At 44.0% G+C, this 16,984-nt stretch overlaps 1 protein-coding gene across 1 annotated transcript in view; it reads left to right on the forward strand.

Annotated features, from left to right (window-relative positions):
* The first annotated feature begins 424 nt into the window (after window positions 1-424).
* LOC147604410 (SNF1-related protein kinase regulatory subunit beta-2-like) overlaps window positions 425-16,984 on the forward strand; it is a 60,431-nt gene continuing 43,871 nt past the window's right edge. Inside the window, exon 1 of the mRNA XM_086795253.1 lies at window positions 425-934. Within this exon, the coding sequence (XP_086651379.1) occupies window positions 728-934 (207 nt within the window). The 5' untranslated portion in view covers window positions 425-727. The remainder of the gene's footprint in view (window positions 935-16,984) is intronic.

The following is a 16,984-nucleotide window of genomic DNA, read 5'->3' on the forward strand; positions in this document are numbered from 1 at the left end:
AATGGGCAATGAAAACGTTCAAATGCAAAAGGCTTGGTAGCTATTCTTACGGACCACATTCACATGTGACCAACTGAAAAAGAAAGACATGGTGAGATTTCCTCCTTTCTCTGCACTGTGTACAACTTCCTACAGCTTTTGCTTTATGTTGCTGTTTAGCCGTTGCCACCGATGTACACTTATATTCTACCCTTTGCTTTATGTTTTTATTTAGCCGAAACAGCTTCTTCAAAACATTGAAATGGTACTACCAACAGTTAGTTACGAAACTCTGTAGCCGCTCGCCTAGTGGCATGATGCCTTCCAATTTTCTCACACTTAGCCGGTATGATTGCAGTACCCAACTTGAAAAAAAAAGGAAAATACAATATATTAGAAAACTAGAAAGTAAGTAGGTACTAGGTAGGTCCTGTTCCTGCGTACCTAGCCTGGAGTGGAAAGTTGAAATATCTGTTTCTGGGGCCGTAGGTTCTTCTCTCTCTAGACTCTGTCTTGCGTTTTGGCAGACACAGATGGTGGCCGATGGGACTGACATGATGAATGCGTCTCTTCAGTAAGACTTGGTGGGTCTGGCGCAGGTGTATTTTGGCGGACTTGCCCATGTACTTTTTGCAGGCTCAGCAAGATTACTTTTAACAGTCAAAAGAAAAAGCAATTTCATTTCCTTGGATCGCCCATTGTTGGGCTTTTGATTTTGGAAGGGGGCTTTGCTTGTTTTTGGGTCTCGATGGGCAACAGCAATAGTGCCAGGGAAGGCGGGAAGCAGGAGGAAGGTTGTGCTGAAACCTTGAGATCGGAGCTGGGCGGCGCCCAATTTGGAGATCACAGTGCCCACCAGGACGAGGGTCACGTTGACGACTCGGATTCAATGGGCAATACCCCACCAGACTCCCCTAGCAGCTCTGCCCACTCACCACTCATGTTCTCCCCACAGGTTAGTACTACACTACCTTCACTCGGCTTCTTTCCATAAGCTTCCTCTTACTTTTTCTGCTTCTGATGGCTCTAAGATCTGTATGAAGCTGCCTGCTTGGGCTTTATCAGAAAAAATTTCTGTTTTGATTTTCAGTATACAAGGTTGTCTGGTTTGCAGGCTTGGGCAGTTGTGTGCTCAATTGAACCAGCCTCTATTTGGGTTTTTCAGTGTACAATCCCAATTGAAGTTTTATTCTGGATAGCTGTCTAGATTACGGGTTTGATCGGTAGGAAGTAGTGATCTATGCTTCAAGGTTTAATTTGAAGGTCGTAGTGTCTTTTCCATAGAAGGTTGGGTATGGCTGAGGGGGTAGAGGCATTGACGAACCAGAACAAGTGCATAAACAGTGTGTACGTGCACACACAAGTGAACTAGAGATAGAGGCAATAAAAATACAAAAAATCGATATCCCCTACTTGAGCACTAGGCACAGACACACTATGTTAAGAAGGAAATTGTTAGTAGATCTACTTTTACATAGAAGTCTACCAGTGAGCGCCATGGGCAAAGACATTAGTGAGAGTACTCTCTCAACATGCTCTTCATTACTCTAAGAGCATTACATAGAGCCTACTGTTTGTGCTTCTCATGGATTTCAATTCTTTTAAATATTTTAGGTGCACGCCTCTTACTGCAAAGAGCTGAGCAGTAGGGATACACGTGCCATCTGTGTGTGACACATTACCTGACATTAACGAGTGAGCAGCTTGATACCACATGGAGATGAAGATTAAGGATGCAGGTTTTAGGGTTTGCCAAGGCACAGGCAAGTCTTTGGCTGATGCAAGAACCATTCCAGACATACTGCAGAGAAAGTGAGCTGATAGGTGCAGCAAGTCTATTTTAGCGGAATCTTGGTTTAAAAAATTGGGAAGTAGAACTGAGCTTAAGAGGCCATTATACATGCCAAAGGAGGTGTTAATTGAGCTGGCTAAACAGACATGATATTTTGGGCGTATGATAATGAACTCTTTGACACATCCAGCTGCATGTCTGTATTAGGAGGGGCTTTTCCTCACACTTACAAATTCCTTGCAGTTAAGCAAGTTTGCTTATTAAATGAGGCTATGAGCAGGCAGATCTGACAGGCAAGAGAAAACCAGTGTTGGACATTGTTGATCACAATTGGACGTGTGAGATGCTGCCAGGGTGTGCGTTCGGGGCAAATGGGAGCAAGAGCCAGTCTAGTTAACACTCGGGCAGGTGAACGGCATTGGACAGCCTGGGATGCCCAAAACAGCCAGCCCAAAGGGGCCGCCAGGGGCTGTCGGTGTGAAGGCCTTTAAGAGGGTAGAAATGGGGATTGGAGGCTGAAGTCGGTGGTCGTGCCGGAACGCAATCTGACCATCCAAGGATGCCCTCACGCTAGGATACGGTGTGTGTGGACAAGCTGAATCTGATACTAATGTAATATGCAGCAGAAGTCTTCGTATTGGAGGATCCTGTCACACAAATGCTCACACCTCTTTTGTATCCTGAGTTTCGTGAGTTTAGCAATCCACTTTAATACTTCAAACTTTAGAGAGATATGTATGGACTGCTGTACTGCTGCGCTGAAGAACTGTGGATGACTGAAAGCAAAACGCAGAGGCTCAGGGGCTGCAGAGACAAACGCAGATGCTCAGAGGGCTGAAGAGACTATTGGCTGTAGGCGGTTATGCTCCTAGGGCTGAGGACTGAGGCACTTGGATTCTGATTGCTGAATGGGAAACTAAGCACAAGGCTTGCCTATTTATACTAGTTGGGAGTTGGTCAAAGTTGGCTGACTGGTCATAAAGTTATTAAACTTTATGTTATAAAAATGGCATTAAATGCTAATAAAATACTATAAAATATTGAAAAAATACCAGATAAATCCTAGTTAATTTCCTAAGGCTTCTGTGATGTTCTAAGTGATGCACAGGCATACGAATGCATGTTATGCAAAATGCAGAGTGCTTTCTGATGCAAACCCTAAGGCTTCTACTGACTCTACATGCATGAAGGATTCTCTCCAAGTGGGTTAAGGGACTTGATTGATTGACTGACCCGCTAAGGTTGAGGAATGACCTACGTAGCTCGTGCGTGATTTATCCTGGACTGAGGATATACAATGGGGTCACATACGACAAATATCATCCTACTGGGTTCTAATAATGTACAGATGTTGCACTGCTGATGATGAGCCATCTTGTCACCATGCACTGAGTGCAGAGTGCATGTGACAATCAGTACCTGTCTGTATCTGCTTGCTGCTGTCTTGTATCCGATTACTGTACCTGCTGGGCTGCTCCGCTTGTACCTGCTGTTTGCACCAATTAGGAGTACATTAAAAGGGTATGGTCTTCTCTCCTGAGATCTGAATTTAAATCTTTATGAGGTACTTGTTTTTGTATTTCAAATTCAGGTAATATTAAATTTAAATGTTGTTTTTTACAAGTCTTGTGTAGGCAAGTATCACCCCCAGTTGCCTTGACCATGGAAGGCCACCGGGATGGTGATCTTTCCCGTGATTACCCTGACCGCGCTCTCACATTTAGAGGAGCCAATGAAGGTCGTTGGGGTATGAGGAAAACTGGAAGCAAAGCTTACTGTGGAGCACTAGGTATCACTCCCTCCGCGGTGCTTCACCTTGCCAGGCGTTAGTATAGGCGTGCCTGTTGGTGCATGGTCGCGGAAGACCTGTGGTGGGGGGCGGGTGTTCACCCAGTGAAGGTGGGAGACTGTCTGTGATTTGATCTACTCCAATAACTGATTCTTCATCGACAAACATCTTACTGTTTTTCAATTGTATTCACTCCATGTTATGGAGAAATCTGGCCTTGGGGCCCGTGAACACTTGTACATATAAAATCTCCAAGAAATACAAACTGTATTGAGGGGGGGGCCTGTCCTTTCCGGCCCCAGTGAAGGTGTCAAGTGTTCTTTGTCATTTTCAGTTTTAATGTTGCTAGTAATGTCCGTTGTTTGTTTTAGTTGAGTGATCTAAAAATGTGTATTTTATCTTCCAATTTGTAGGCCTTCTGTAGGGAGCGTTACATAGGTGGTGGATGGGGTGGGCGGTAAGGGGGTGGTACAGCCTCCTCATTCGAGGGCAAATACTCGCTGACAGAAGAACTCGATGAAGAGGAGGAATCTGATAAAATTAAAGAGGGGGTGGAAAAAGTTACTCGGGGACCACGGTCATAGTAGTTAGGAGGTTGTTTGAAAGGGGTTTCCTAAGTTTCAAACGCGTTTCAAACGGGTTTCGTAAAACCAGCCCAAAGTTTCCCACTAGTTTCCTACCAACAGGTTTTTGCATGTACAAAATTTCAATTATGTACTGTATAAAATATGTAAAAATAACACTAAATGCATAGAATACATGGAAACATCAATTTGAAGCCTACAGTCTTTGAATCACAAATAACAAAAACCATATAATCATCCATCATCTATGTCAAATGATCATGATTCAAAGACCATGGTCCGCTATCCATGATCCATGATCCAATCATCCATCATTCCATGCCGCAAAAAAAAAAACCATACATGACACTACATAGGGTTAAAACTTATAAGTTTGAAGTGTGCATGCCACATGAATCATGATGAATCAATAGTCATGGCCCAATGCCCATAAACAATACAAAATAAATCAGCCCCGATGAGGGAAAGTGGCACACGGAAACCAGAAAAAACTTTATCAAAAGAGTCACACAGATTTCAACGTTAGATTTGGGGGAAAAAAAATGTCAAAAAATTTACTTGAAAAAAACGCGTTTCCTCCACGTTTCCTTCCTTGTAGGAAACACGTTTCCTAACTACTATGAGGTCCATGGTGGAGGTGGGAGGTGGAGACTGTGGTGCAGTAACTGGTAGAGGCGACCGGGGCACGGAACCAAGATTTGCCACTGCTGTGTAGAGTTTCCGTCGAGGGCCATTGAAGATGCCGACGTAGAAGCTTGGACCATAGAAGGAACTTAATGCGACGGCCGGAGGACGTAGGCGATGGAGTATTGGTAAGGCACAGGGTGACGAGGTAAATCGTTAGCCATCACTGCAAAAGAGAGGATTTTTTTGTTTTTTGTTTTTCTACTTCTTCTTTGTTTGTTTGTTTTTTTTAATTTGGGAAGATTGGCAACGAGGAAGAGGGGTCTGCAGACTTGGGCAGGTGGAATGCACGAAGGGCGAGTAAGAAGAGATGAAGAAGAGGCAAGGAAAAGTGGGGAAGGCCTGATGGTTGAGGTTCGGGTAGGTTGAGGTTCGGGTAGGTTGAGGCTGGGGGAGGTGGTGAGGGTATGGGGAAGGCGAGGGGGTGGGGAGGGTTTGGCGTCGAAGGCAGGGGTGGTGAGGGTTTGGGGAGGCGAGGGTAAGAGGAGAGGGAGAGCGGTTAGGTGAAGTGATGAAGGGTCGCAGGTAAGCGACAAGAAGGGGGTGGGGAGGGTAGCCATGGAGAAGGGCTGAAGCGAAGATGCGATGGGAGAAAGAGGATGCCGGGAGGTATGGGGAGGGTGAGAGGATGTGCGGCGAGGGAGAAAGGTGAGAGGGAGAGTATGGTTTTGGGTTCGGGTGAGCTGCGAGGGGGGCAGTGGTTAGTTGAGGGCGAGGGAGGAGATGTGGCCGTGAAGGAGGAGGTTGATTGGGGGAGGAAGTCTGCGAGTGGGGGGGGGGCGGTGATGGATTGCGTAGAGGATGCAAGGGAGGCAGTGAGGTGATACCGGCGAGAAGGCAAGGGGAGGGGTTGGGTTATGGCGTCGAACTTGCAAAAAGGGAGTCGGGGTGATGTCGTCGAAGGTGCAAAAAGAAGGGGGCGGTGAGGTTTTGTCTACGATGCAAGGGTTGGTGAGCGGATGGTGAGGAACGCCGCGAGGGGCTTGGGTGAAAAAGTTGAGGTGAAGGGGAGAGGCGGATAAGCGAGGGTGGGGTGGAGGAGAAACGGCTAGATAAGAAGCTTCTTGGATGCTGGGAAGGCCCCTTCAGGATAAAGCAAAAGTTCAAAAATAACACCTATCTTCTAGATGATGCAAGTGGCCAGGAGGTTCCCGGACGTGCCAATGAGTACCGACTAAAGATATTCTACCCTCGAGCATCATGGCCAGCAGACCTCCAAGACAAGCATGGAGGATCTGCTGGGGGGAGGGGGGGGGGGGGGGGAAGATGTGACATGAAAAATTGATATCTTTCATTTTCAAATTTGTGCATATTTTGATGGTTTCTCAATGGTAATAAGGTGGAAGCTTGTCGAAGAATATTGCGGCGCCCACAATGGAATAACGGCGTGGTGATGCGGCGCGAGAGGGTTGGGTGTGGGATGTCCACTAAGGGGTTGGAGGGGTGTCAGGTGGAGGCGGTCGGAGGAAAGGATGCCCGGTAGGGGGTGAAGTGGCGAGGGTGTTTGGGAGAGTGGGTTGGTGGAGAGGATGTCCACTAGGTACGTGAGGTGAGGTGGTTGGCCGCAAGGGTGAGTGGATTAGGTGAGGGGTGGGGGGTTGAAGGGGTGGAAGCCGCGAGGGGGCGGTGATGTGGTTGTCCACGGGTTGAGAGGGTTTAGAATGTACGCGAGGGGTTTGAGTGAGGGTGAGTGTGTCCGCGAGGGATTGAGGATTAGATGGAGAGGATGGCCACCAAAAGGAAAGGTTAGACGGATGTCCGCAGAAGGGATTGGATTGAGGATTAGATGGAGAGGATGGCCGCCAAAAGGAAAGGTTAGATGGATGTCCTGCCAGCGAGGATGTCCCATGGCAAGGATGTTCGTAAGTGAGAATGTCCTGAGTTGAGGTGGAGAGGACATCCACGAGGAAAGGTGAGGTGGCGAGGATGTCCGTGGGGGGAGTCGGTGAAGAGGACGTCCACTAGGAAGGTGAGGTGGCAAGGATGGCCCATGGTGAGGATGTCCTGTGACGAGGATGTCCCCAGGCATAGTTGTTTCCGTACGGCGTATGACACCATACCGTATAGAATAACCTATGGGGCAATACCGTATGGACTCGTACGGATTTTTCCAAAATTTTTTTTTTGGGATTTTAAATTTTTTTTGGAAGGTAATGGTCTTTTTTTTGCTTGTCTATGGCTGTTTGAGCTTCCTCTATACTATGATGCTTCCCTCCTTTTTAAAATACTCCATATCTCGAATTGGAAATACCTAAGTTTGTAAGTATTTTTTTTAAACACTGTATTTTATCGTACGATAAGAAAAAAAAATTATATCATACTGTATTTTCCTGTACGACATCGTATCGTATGAACCGTGCGGCATCGTACCTGACAATTGTCCCTAGGTGAAGATGTGAGGCTCATGCTTCTTTTATACTTTGGAAAGCCTTGCTTTTCGCCAAAAAGTGATGCTTATGCTTTGCTTTTGCCTTTTTATTAAATATTATTAATAATAGCCAAAGTTCTTGATTTGTGCTTTTACAATTTCAAGGCCTTGCTTTTTGGCCTTAGAGCTGCTTTTTGAGAAAGCGGCTTTTAGCTTTTTGTTCCGGCTTAGTCTCCTCTTTCCAATGGTGCCCTTGGCTCGTAGTCAATCCTGTTTGACTTTTTGCTTTTTCCTGCTTTTTGACCAAGAATGGTGCTTTTTCTTAATCAATCCTTATGGATCTTGTCCCCATGTCTTCTTCCACTTGTCTGGTGTTCGGGCATGGATTTCATTATGTGAAATAGAGCTAGGAGAGCCAAATAGTTACACCAATGAATCCAAATCCAAATCCAAGTCCAAGTCCAAGTTTCAGATCCAAATCCAAGTCTAAGTCCATATCCAAGTCAAAATCCAAGTTCAGATCCAAGTCAAAATCCAAGTTCAGATCCAAATCCAAGTCTGGATCTAAATCTAAGTCCAAGTTCCAAGTTCCATGTTCATGTCCAAGCTTCATATCCAAGCTATATGTCCAAGTTCCATGTTTATGTCCAAGCTTCATGTTCCATGTCCAAGCTCTATGCCCAAGTTCTCCATGTCCAAGCTCTTTGTGCAAGTCCAAGAAACACTTGCTCATCCCATGAGTAATCTCCACAACTCCTATAGCCTTGTTCATGAAGAAAACCATAGAAAAGCTCTTTCTCACAAGAAAACTGATATAAAAGCTGTTTTAATGGTTTTTGGGCGATAAAAACATCCAAAAAGCAATTTTTAGGGTTTCTGAAATTTTTGTCCGTACATGTCCGTGTAGCTCCGTACATGCGTCTGTATCACCCTTGCATATATGCCCATACAAGTCTAGGGCTAACCGTACATCTGAAAAGCAAGTTGGAGAAGGTATTGATGGCGAAGAAGAAGCTCTCCATGATCATGATGATGCCCACACATACACTCCACAATCTCCTTCATGATTGCTACAAGAGAGGTTCAAGCCTTTTTATACTTGAAGAGGGCTCTGCTTTTTTGCCAAAAGCTTAACCAAGATTTTGCTTTTGCCTTTTTATGCTTTGCTTTTCTCTTTTAGCTTTTGCTTTTGCTCTTTCTACTTTTATTAATAAAATATTACTCAACTTTTGTCAAAGCTCCTAAACTTTGCTTTTCTAACTTCAGGGCCTTGCTTTTTGGCCTTGGAGCTGCTTTTTGAGAAAGTGCCTTTTAGCTTTTTGGTCCGGCTCAGTCTTCTCTTTCCAATGGTGCCCTTGGCTCACGGTCAGCCGTGTTTGGCTTTTTGCTTTTTCTTTCTTTTTGACCAAGAATGGTGCTTTTTCTTAATCAAACCTTATGGACCCTGTCTCCATGTCTTCTTCCACCTTTCTGGTGTCCGAGCATGGGTTTCATCATGTGAAATAGAGCTAGGAGGACCAAATAGTTACATTTTCTTCCTCTTACATCGCAGTTGTCCTCAACTGTGGACCGCAAGTGTTCCAAGTATGTCCATATCTTCCAAGTACATCCATATGTCCCTGGTACATCAAGTACATTCATATGTTTCAAGGTACATCAAGTACATCCATATGTTTCAAGGTACTAGTCCCATCTGGTGAGCTTGTGCATCTGGTCTTTCCCCATATCTGTGGTGTCATTTGCTCATCTGGCAACATCTCAGTGCCTTTTCTTTGATCAATAGCTTTGTTCTTGATGGTACTTCTTCATGGCCTGTCACGTGCTAGAAAAAAATAAATGCATACTTATCTCCTGTAAAAACTAGACACAAGCTAGTCAACAAACAAGTATGCATCATTCATGTCTACTGGGTATTCCACAGTGGACTATCACATGCCATAAATCCAAGCATTGTCCACGCATCCAAAACAACACACAAAGTCAAAGAAATTCAATCAACCACTTCCTCATAAGCTCGAAGTATATCTGTATAGTCCTAGAAGTACTTCTTTGGCATCCATTTTGCATTCAATAGCGAATAATTCTTGAATTCCAAGAGGAACTTTTTGATCACCATCTTTCCTTGGTGGATCCTCCAAAACAGGCTCCTCTGAGGGTAACTTGTACATGGTTTGAATAAACTGTCATGGAAGGTATTATGTGTCCTACAATGATTTGAAAGGTCAAACCGATGATCTTCTTGGTAATCTGAAAGGTCCATATATCATCATTCCCTGACTTTGGCCAAAGATAAAATCCAAAGCAATACTCTCCCATAGAACATTCAATGGGTGCAATAATCCTGCTAGCTTTTGTTGGTCAAACTTGTCCTTCTGATAAACCAAACATTCTCGAACATATAATTGAATGTTCTTTCTCATACAAGGCCAATAAAAGTAGCTTTCCAAAGCTTGAAGTGTAGTCAAGGTGTCTCTATGCCCCATGTATGGAGGAGCATGGCATTCCATTACTTTGGCCTCAATTCCTTGTGTTACACATGACCTGGGTTTGTATCATAAGAAAAACACTTTTTGATGACATAGAAAGTCACCAAATCTTTATTTTGTAATCTGTTCCAAAACATCTTTGAAGTCTTCTGTGGTAGCATAAAGATCCTTCATCAAAATGAAATCCATAGGGTAACCCATAGAACCTTCATGGCTCAGGGCTCTTCGAGATAATGCATCTGCTACCTTGTTGTCTTTGACGTTCATAGGCCACATCATGGCCTTTTTGGTTCAAGACTGCTCCAATGCAAGCTCATTATGTTCAACCACAAAAAAGGTCTAGAATATCCAACACTGGTCCTTTGCTAGCATAAAGGCTTAATGCTTCAAAAGGATTCTGTCTCAACTTTGGTCCACCAAGATCCCATGGCTTTATTTGTCGAAATATGCAATGGGCTAAGCACCACTGCAAACCATTTGTCGAACTTCCTGGCATGATGTCAATCTCATGATCTTCCGATCTCTTTGGCTTCTTTGCCTTCCTTTGCCTTACCTGTCCCGAGGAAACTGCATCTGAAAGAGTAGGCTTAGGCGTAGCTTCCTTGTCTGCTGCATGATAAATAGAGCGGGTAGATCTAGATCCTCCTGCAATGGTGACCCCTTTGGCCTGAAGATAGGCTTTAGGAGCTTCAACTCCTTGGACTTCGGTGGCTCGATCCTTGATGAAATCTTCCAACATTTGAGTCCTTCTTTGGTCCTGTTCCCTCTTGGTTCTCCACGCAAGGAATTCTTCGTCTCTGAGAAATTGTCTAAACTGTTGAAAGTCATAGTACTCTTTTGATGACCATGATTTCCATCCTGAAGTCTTGGATTGGCCTCATAGTTTTTCCCTTCATTAGGCCCTTGGTCTCCCTCTGCTCTTGACATGGCTCTGTCACCCCAAGAAAGTTTCTTCAAGAGAAATTGTGCTCTGATACCACTGTAAGCCCAGCGGGGCGTGCAGTGAGACAGACTCAACCATGTGTCCAAGAGATAAAGATATAGAGAGGGGGTAGAGAGAAGGGAATAGGAATCTTACACAATACACCACATTGAGAGGGGGTAGAGAGAAGGGAATAGGAATCTTACACAATACACCACATTGAGCAGGGAACAGGCTCCGCCCCCTTTCAGGAATTTATTCAGGAACAATCCACGGGCACGCTGGCCAGGATCAATACAATCAATGAATTGAAAACAGATAGATATGCCGATGTAGGATATCCAAGTCGATGTTGAGGCATGAGATCTCTGATGCCGTGCACACCACGGGGATGCCCCACAGGTATCTCTCACTGGGCTAGTACCAAATCTAATATCCAAATCCAAATCCAATGAATCCAAGTCCCAGTCCAAGTTTCAGATCCAAATCCAAGTCCCAGTCCAAGTTTCAGATCCAAATCCAAGTCTAAGTCCAGAATCCAGATCCAAGTCGAAATCCAAGTTCAGATCCAAATCCAAGTCCAAGTTCCATGTTCATGTCCAAGCTTCATACCCAAGCTATATGTCCAAGTTCCATGTTTATGTCCAAGCTTCATGTTCTATGTCCAAGCTCTATAGTTCTCCATGTCCAAGCTCTATATCCAAGTCCAAGAAACACTCGCTCATCCCATGAGTAATCTCCACAACTCCTATAGCCTTGTCCATGAAAAAAACCATAGAAAAGCTCTTTCTTGCAAGAAAACTGATAGAAAAGCTGTTTTAATGGTTTTTGGGCGATAAAAATATCCAAAAGCAATTTTTAGGATTTTTGAAAATTTTAGGGTTTCTGAAATTTCTGTCTATACATGTCTGTGCAGCTCCGTACATGCGTCCGTATCACCCATGCATATGCCCCTACAAGTCTAGGACTAATTGTACATCTGAAAAGCAAGTTGGAGAAGGTGTTGATGGCGAAGAAGAAGCTCTCCATGATCACAATGATGCCCACACATACACTCCACTATCTCCTTCATGATGCTACAAGAGAGGTTCAAGCCTTTTTATACTTGAAGAGGGCTCTGCTTTTTTTCCAAAAGCTTAACCAAGCTTTTGCTTTTGCCTTTTTATGCTTTGCTTTTCTCTTTTTGTCTCTGCTTTTGCTCTTTCTACTTTTATTAATAAAATATTACTCAACTTTTGTCAAAGTTCTTAAACTTTGCTTTTCTAACTTCAGAGCCTTGCTTTTTGGCCTTGGAGTTGCTTTTTGAGAAAGTGCCTTTTAGCTTTTTGGTCCGGCTCAGTCTCCTCTTTCCAATGGTGCCCTTGGCTTGCGGTCAACCCTATTTGACTTTTTGCTTTTTCTTGCTTTTTGACCAAGAATGGTGCTTTTTCTTAATCAAACCTTATGGACCCTGTCCCCGTGTCTTCTTCCACCTTTCTGGATTCCGAGCATGGGTTTCATCATGTGAAATAGAGCTAGGAGGACCAAATAGTTACACATACACTGTGTGTTTCTAGATCCAGTTGAGGCGGAAGAGGGCCTACGAAGTCCATACTGATGTCATGAAAGGGTGCCTCAGGAATAGGCAAAGGTTGAAGTAACCCTGCTTGTTTGGTATGAGGAACTTTCACTTTTTGACATATATGGCATGATTGGACATGTTGGTAGACATCCCAGCGCATCTTAGGCCAATAGAATGGCCTCTCTAACTTCTTTAAGGTACTGTTGATACCCCTATGACCCCCAGCCAGAGAATCATGGGCATCATGGAGAAGGACTTGACGCTTGTCTTTGAGTACACAAAGGCGGTTCTTGAAAAACAACCAACCATCCTGTATACTGTAATGGCTTGGTTCTGAGCTGAGGGCCAACTGATATTGAGTCCCGAACTCTACCGAATCCGGATACTGTGCCTTCACATTGTCTAAGTCTTTGTTGTGAATTTCAAGCACAGTGGACTCGTGTAATGTCTGAATAGTGCCCTTGCGACTAAGAGCATCGGCAACGGGGTTATGCTTGCCTGGGACGTATTCAATCATTCCCCCAAACTATGGGAACAATCGACTCCATCGGGATTGCTTGTCACTCCATTGAGAATTAGACATGGTTTGCAACCACTTAATTGCGTGGTGATCTATCTTAACTGTGAAGTGCCTCCCGTAAAGGAAGTGCTTCCAATGTTTAATAGCGGTCATCACCCCCAAGGAAGTGCTTCCAATGTTTAATAGCGGTCATCAACCCCAAGAGCTCTTTGTCATACATTGAATAATTCTTCTTGGCGTTACTCAACTTGCAGCTATAATAAGCCATTGGCCTACCATCTTGCTGTAAAATAGCTCCAATGGCAAGATTACTGGCATCGGTAATCACCTCGAAAGGATCATCCCATGATGCCAACTTCAAAACTGGAGACTGAGAGGCAACTTTCTTTATGGCCTAGAATGCCTCTAGAGCCTTGCCCGTGACAAACACTTTGTGACAATGAGTCTTCACGCCCTTGAGCAAGTCAGTAAGAGGTGCTGTAAGGTTAGAGAACTTGTCCATGTGTGCTGTAGGCCCGACAAAGACCCACAAATGAGTAGATTTCCTGGGCTATAGTGGGAACATCCCAACTGAGAATGGCCTGTACCTTTTCAAGGTCGAGGCTAATACCTGAAGAACTAATGATGCATCCCAGGTAATGGATTTCTTGTACTCCAAACTCACTCTTCTTGGCATTGATAAACAACTCGTTGTCCTGCAAGAGTTGCAAAACCTGTGCCAAATCTCGCTCTTGTTGCTCTGCATCTGCTAATGAGATCTCGAAAGACCCGAGACATCATTTTGTTGAATGTCACTGGGGCATTGATGAGACCAAAGAGCATCACCACAAATTCGTAGTGGCCGCTCGGTCCGAAAGACCGTTTTTGGAATGTTGGCCTCGAAGATCCGAACCTGATGGTAGCCACTCTTAAGATCTATCTTATAAAAAATCTTTGCACCATTGAGTCGTTCTAGGATGTACTCTATTCTGGGCATGGGGAACCTATTCTTCACTTTAAGCTTGTTGAGCGCCCTGTAATCCACACACAATCGTGCAAACTTATCTTTCTTCTGGACAAACAGAATGGGAGCGGCAAATGGTGAGGAGGATGGTCGGATAAAACCGGACCGGAGTAACTGAGCTAACTGTTGTTCCAGCTCGCTCTCCAATGCCTTAGAAAGGCGGTAGGGAAACTTGCTGGGAGGTTGTGAACGAGGAAGTAATTAAAATGAAGGTTTTTTAGTGCACTTACCCACACCACAAAACATGTCAGAATACAAAGCACTCGCACGGTTCACGGGCAGGCGTCCCAAGCCCGTGAACTGGACATTCATGGCATGCAAACACACGAAAACAGTTCACGCGAAAACAGTTTCAGGCATGCAAACATGTGTGCATGTGCACTTGCTATGAACAAATCTCCCAATCATGGAACATGTACAACACTGGCATTTTTGGGCACGAATCTGGCACATAGAAAGCGTGGAACTAGGATCCCGGGCACTTGGATCCACGCATTGGCCACTGACGGGCACGAAGAACTAGGATACCAGACACTTGGATCCACGCATGGGCACGAGAAACTATAGAGGACCATTTAGGTGGCCAATTGGTGACATCCTCCCCGACTTCTAAATAGTTGTCCTCAACTGAAAAGCATCGAGGTATGCCTGAAGAAGTTGTGGATAATCAGTGAAGTACTCAGACGGAAGACTCTTTACACTTGTAGCAAGAGTAGCATGAGCCACGTGTAGCTCAATCCAATGGGATTTGCATCCCTTTCGGAGCTAGGGATTCAATCCGTACCGGTGCACGAAAGCTTATCCACGAATGGGAGAGAATGCTATGAACACCACTACCTTGACATAGACTTTACACACACAAGCTCAATCTTGCCATAGCTATTCATACATCCAATACAAGAAGAAGATTAAGCTAATGCACACACAAGCTCAAGCACACTTCATTCTCAAGCACTTACTTCCCTAGCATGCACACAAACCTTGAAGCTTAATGGAACTTGAAGTAAACATGCATTCTCATTCACTACTCAAGCAATGCCTTGCCCATGGATAAGCTACAAGCTATGGAGAAGCTTAAGCTTGAATCCACTACCACACAAAGCCTAATAGAGAATCCACAAGCATCAACAAAGGAGCATGCACACTAGAGAATAGAGATGAGAAGAGAGAAAAACATCATCTCATTGCATTGAATTAGAAGAGCATTGCTCATACAATAGTGTAGATGGGGAGAGAGAAGAGCTTGCACCTCTATGAACAAGAGGGAGAGCTAGTCTCAAGAGAGCTCAAGCATGAGTTTAGCCCAATGTGTATGTGAGCTCTCAAATGAGCCACTATTTATACCAAAACTCCTAAAACTCTCAAAACTTCCCATGTGGGATTATTCTCAAGCCCACTCCCACACTCACCTACAACTTGGAACTCTCTACAAGAGCCCTAAATAAGAATGTCAAGTCTCTGCTTTTCTTGCTTCCATCTTTGTGTTGCATCCTTGCATTGATCACCACTCGTCACGCAACATTCCCCCCTTCCTATTTTGCGCGCGTCCGCCAGCGCGTAGATGCCAAGGAAGAGTTGAATCTCCTATGTGTACCTGCAAGCAAAATGATAGGTGGTTTGTGTGTTTTTAAAATTTTTTTTTTTTATAGAGAGCAAAAGTACTGACAGACAATAACAAAACAAGCAATTTTACTAAATAAGACATGGCAATAAGCATCCAATTAGCTAGAGGAAGGAAACATTGAAGCAGTGTAGAGATTGAATAGGTTAGTTCAAGCCTTAATAATTACTACCTACAGCTAACTAAAGTAAAGAATGTTTTATGCCAAATGTATTGTTCTTTTCCTAGAAGGCAAAAGACAACAGTTAATCGAGGGACTATCAAGTAGTATACTGAGCCTATGCTAAGTCAAAGATGTTTGTTCAACATTAATAAATCTAACATAATTATGTAGTGGCAGACTCTTGATATTGCTTAGTGTTAAGGTTTAATATTTTAAGCACAACGGCGACCATCCTGGATTAGACAAGCATTTCTCTTGGTGCCTTTCTCTCCTTTTTTTTTTTTTTTTGACAGGGCTTTCTTCAAGAGTATGTTTGCGCACTCGCGGTATGGCTATTCCTTGCTACATAAGGCATTGGTCTGGGAAAGGTATAGACCTCCCTCGCCTACCATGAATAACAAGGCAATACGCCACAAACATATACACTTTTCTTTTATTTTTGTCATGCCAATTTTTGTTATGGAAGGTTTATTAGATTGTCCCTAAGCAATGTCCTAGTAAGGGCAAGATATCCACTGACCGTCCTATGATTAATTTAGTCTCTTTGTCCTAGGTCTGGAACTCTACCTTTAGTACAAAATACTAATTACTTTGTATTGCTAAACGGGTAAAAACAATTACGGTCAAACTTACACTATCAAGTCTAAAGTCACTAGAATGCTATCCCTACTCTAGGCCAAAGGAGATGCATATTGCCATGCTTAGTAAAGTGAATTTTATAAACAATCAAGCAACAAGAAAAATACAAAAAACATTAAAGATTGGCATGAGTTCACCTGTTTCTGTTAAAGCGCTGGTTGGTGAAGAATTGTTTGCACTTGATTGTATGACTGTCAGTTGCGGTACTGAAGCGGAAGATGTAGTTTGGTGCTTGTATTTGTTTTATTCCAACAAAACAACTAAAGAGAAAGAAAATTAAAAAGATAAAAAAAAATAAAAAACATTGGTGCTAAACACCGGATTTGGCCGAGGGAAAAAACCCAATGGGAAAAAGTGCCCTGGCTTCTAGTTCTTATTAAGAGAGTACAAGTGCTAGTCTTGCACTGGAGGTGGATGTATGTCTGCATCCTCAGGTAGGTGGACATCAATAGCTTCAGAATGTAAAGATAACCCAGAACGTAATCCTACCCATGGAGAAGATGGCAAGGGAAGAAGTGCATCTTCACTAACATATGGTATGGGCACAGTAGGAAGGCTAAAGAGGCACCTATGGTTTTGAAACTGTTCTAAAGACTCACTCACATTGAACCAAAACTGACATGTAGATTCATGTGGAAGAAGAGCCTGCAAAATGGGAGGGGTTAGCAAAATGGGAGGGGTTAGCAAACGAAGGGTGTCTTCGCGCCATGTTTGAGCTCTTTCCTCTTCCGGGAGTCTTTGTTGGTTGGGTCCACGTTGCGGCATCATAATTGCCCAGAGATTATGTCGTTGAGGTGTGACCCCCATGATCTGCTGCATCATACCAGTGCCATAGCGACGGAAGTATGTGCGACACTGCCAACATATATGGGA

This window comes from Cibotium barometz, chromosome 62 (genome assembly GCF_041138505.1).
Source record: "Cibotium barometz isolate CiBa-2024 chromosome 62, ASM4113850v1, whole genome shotgun sequence".
NCBI lineage: Eukaryota > Viridiplantae > Streptophyta > Polypodiopsida > Cyatheales > Cibotiaceae > Cibotium > Cibotium barometz.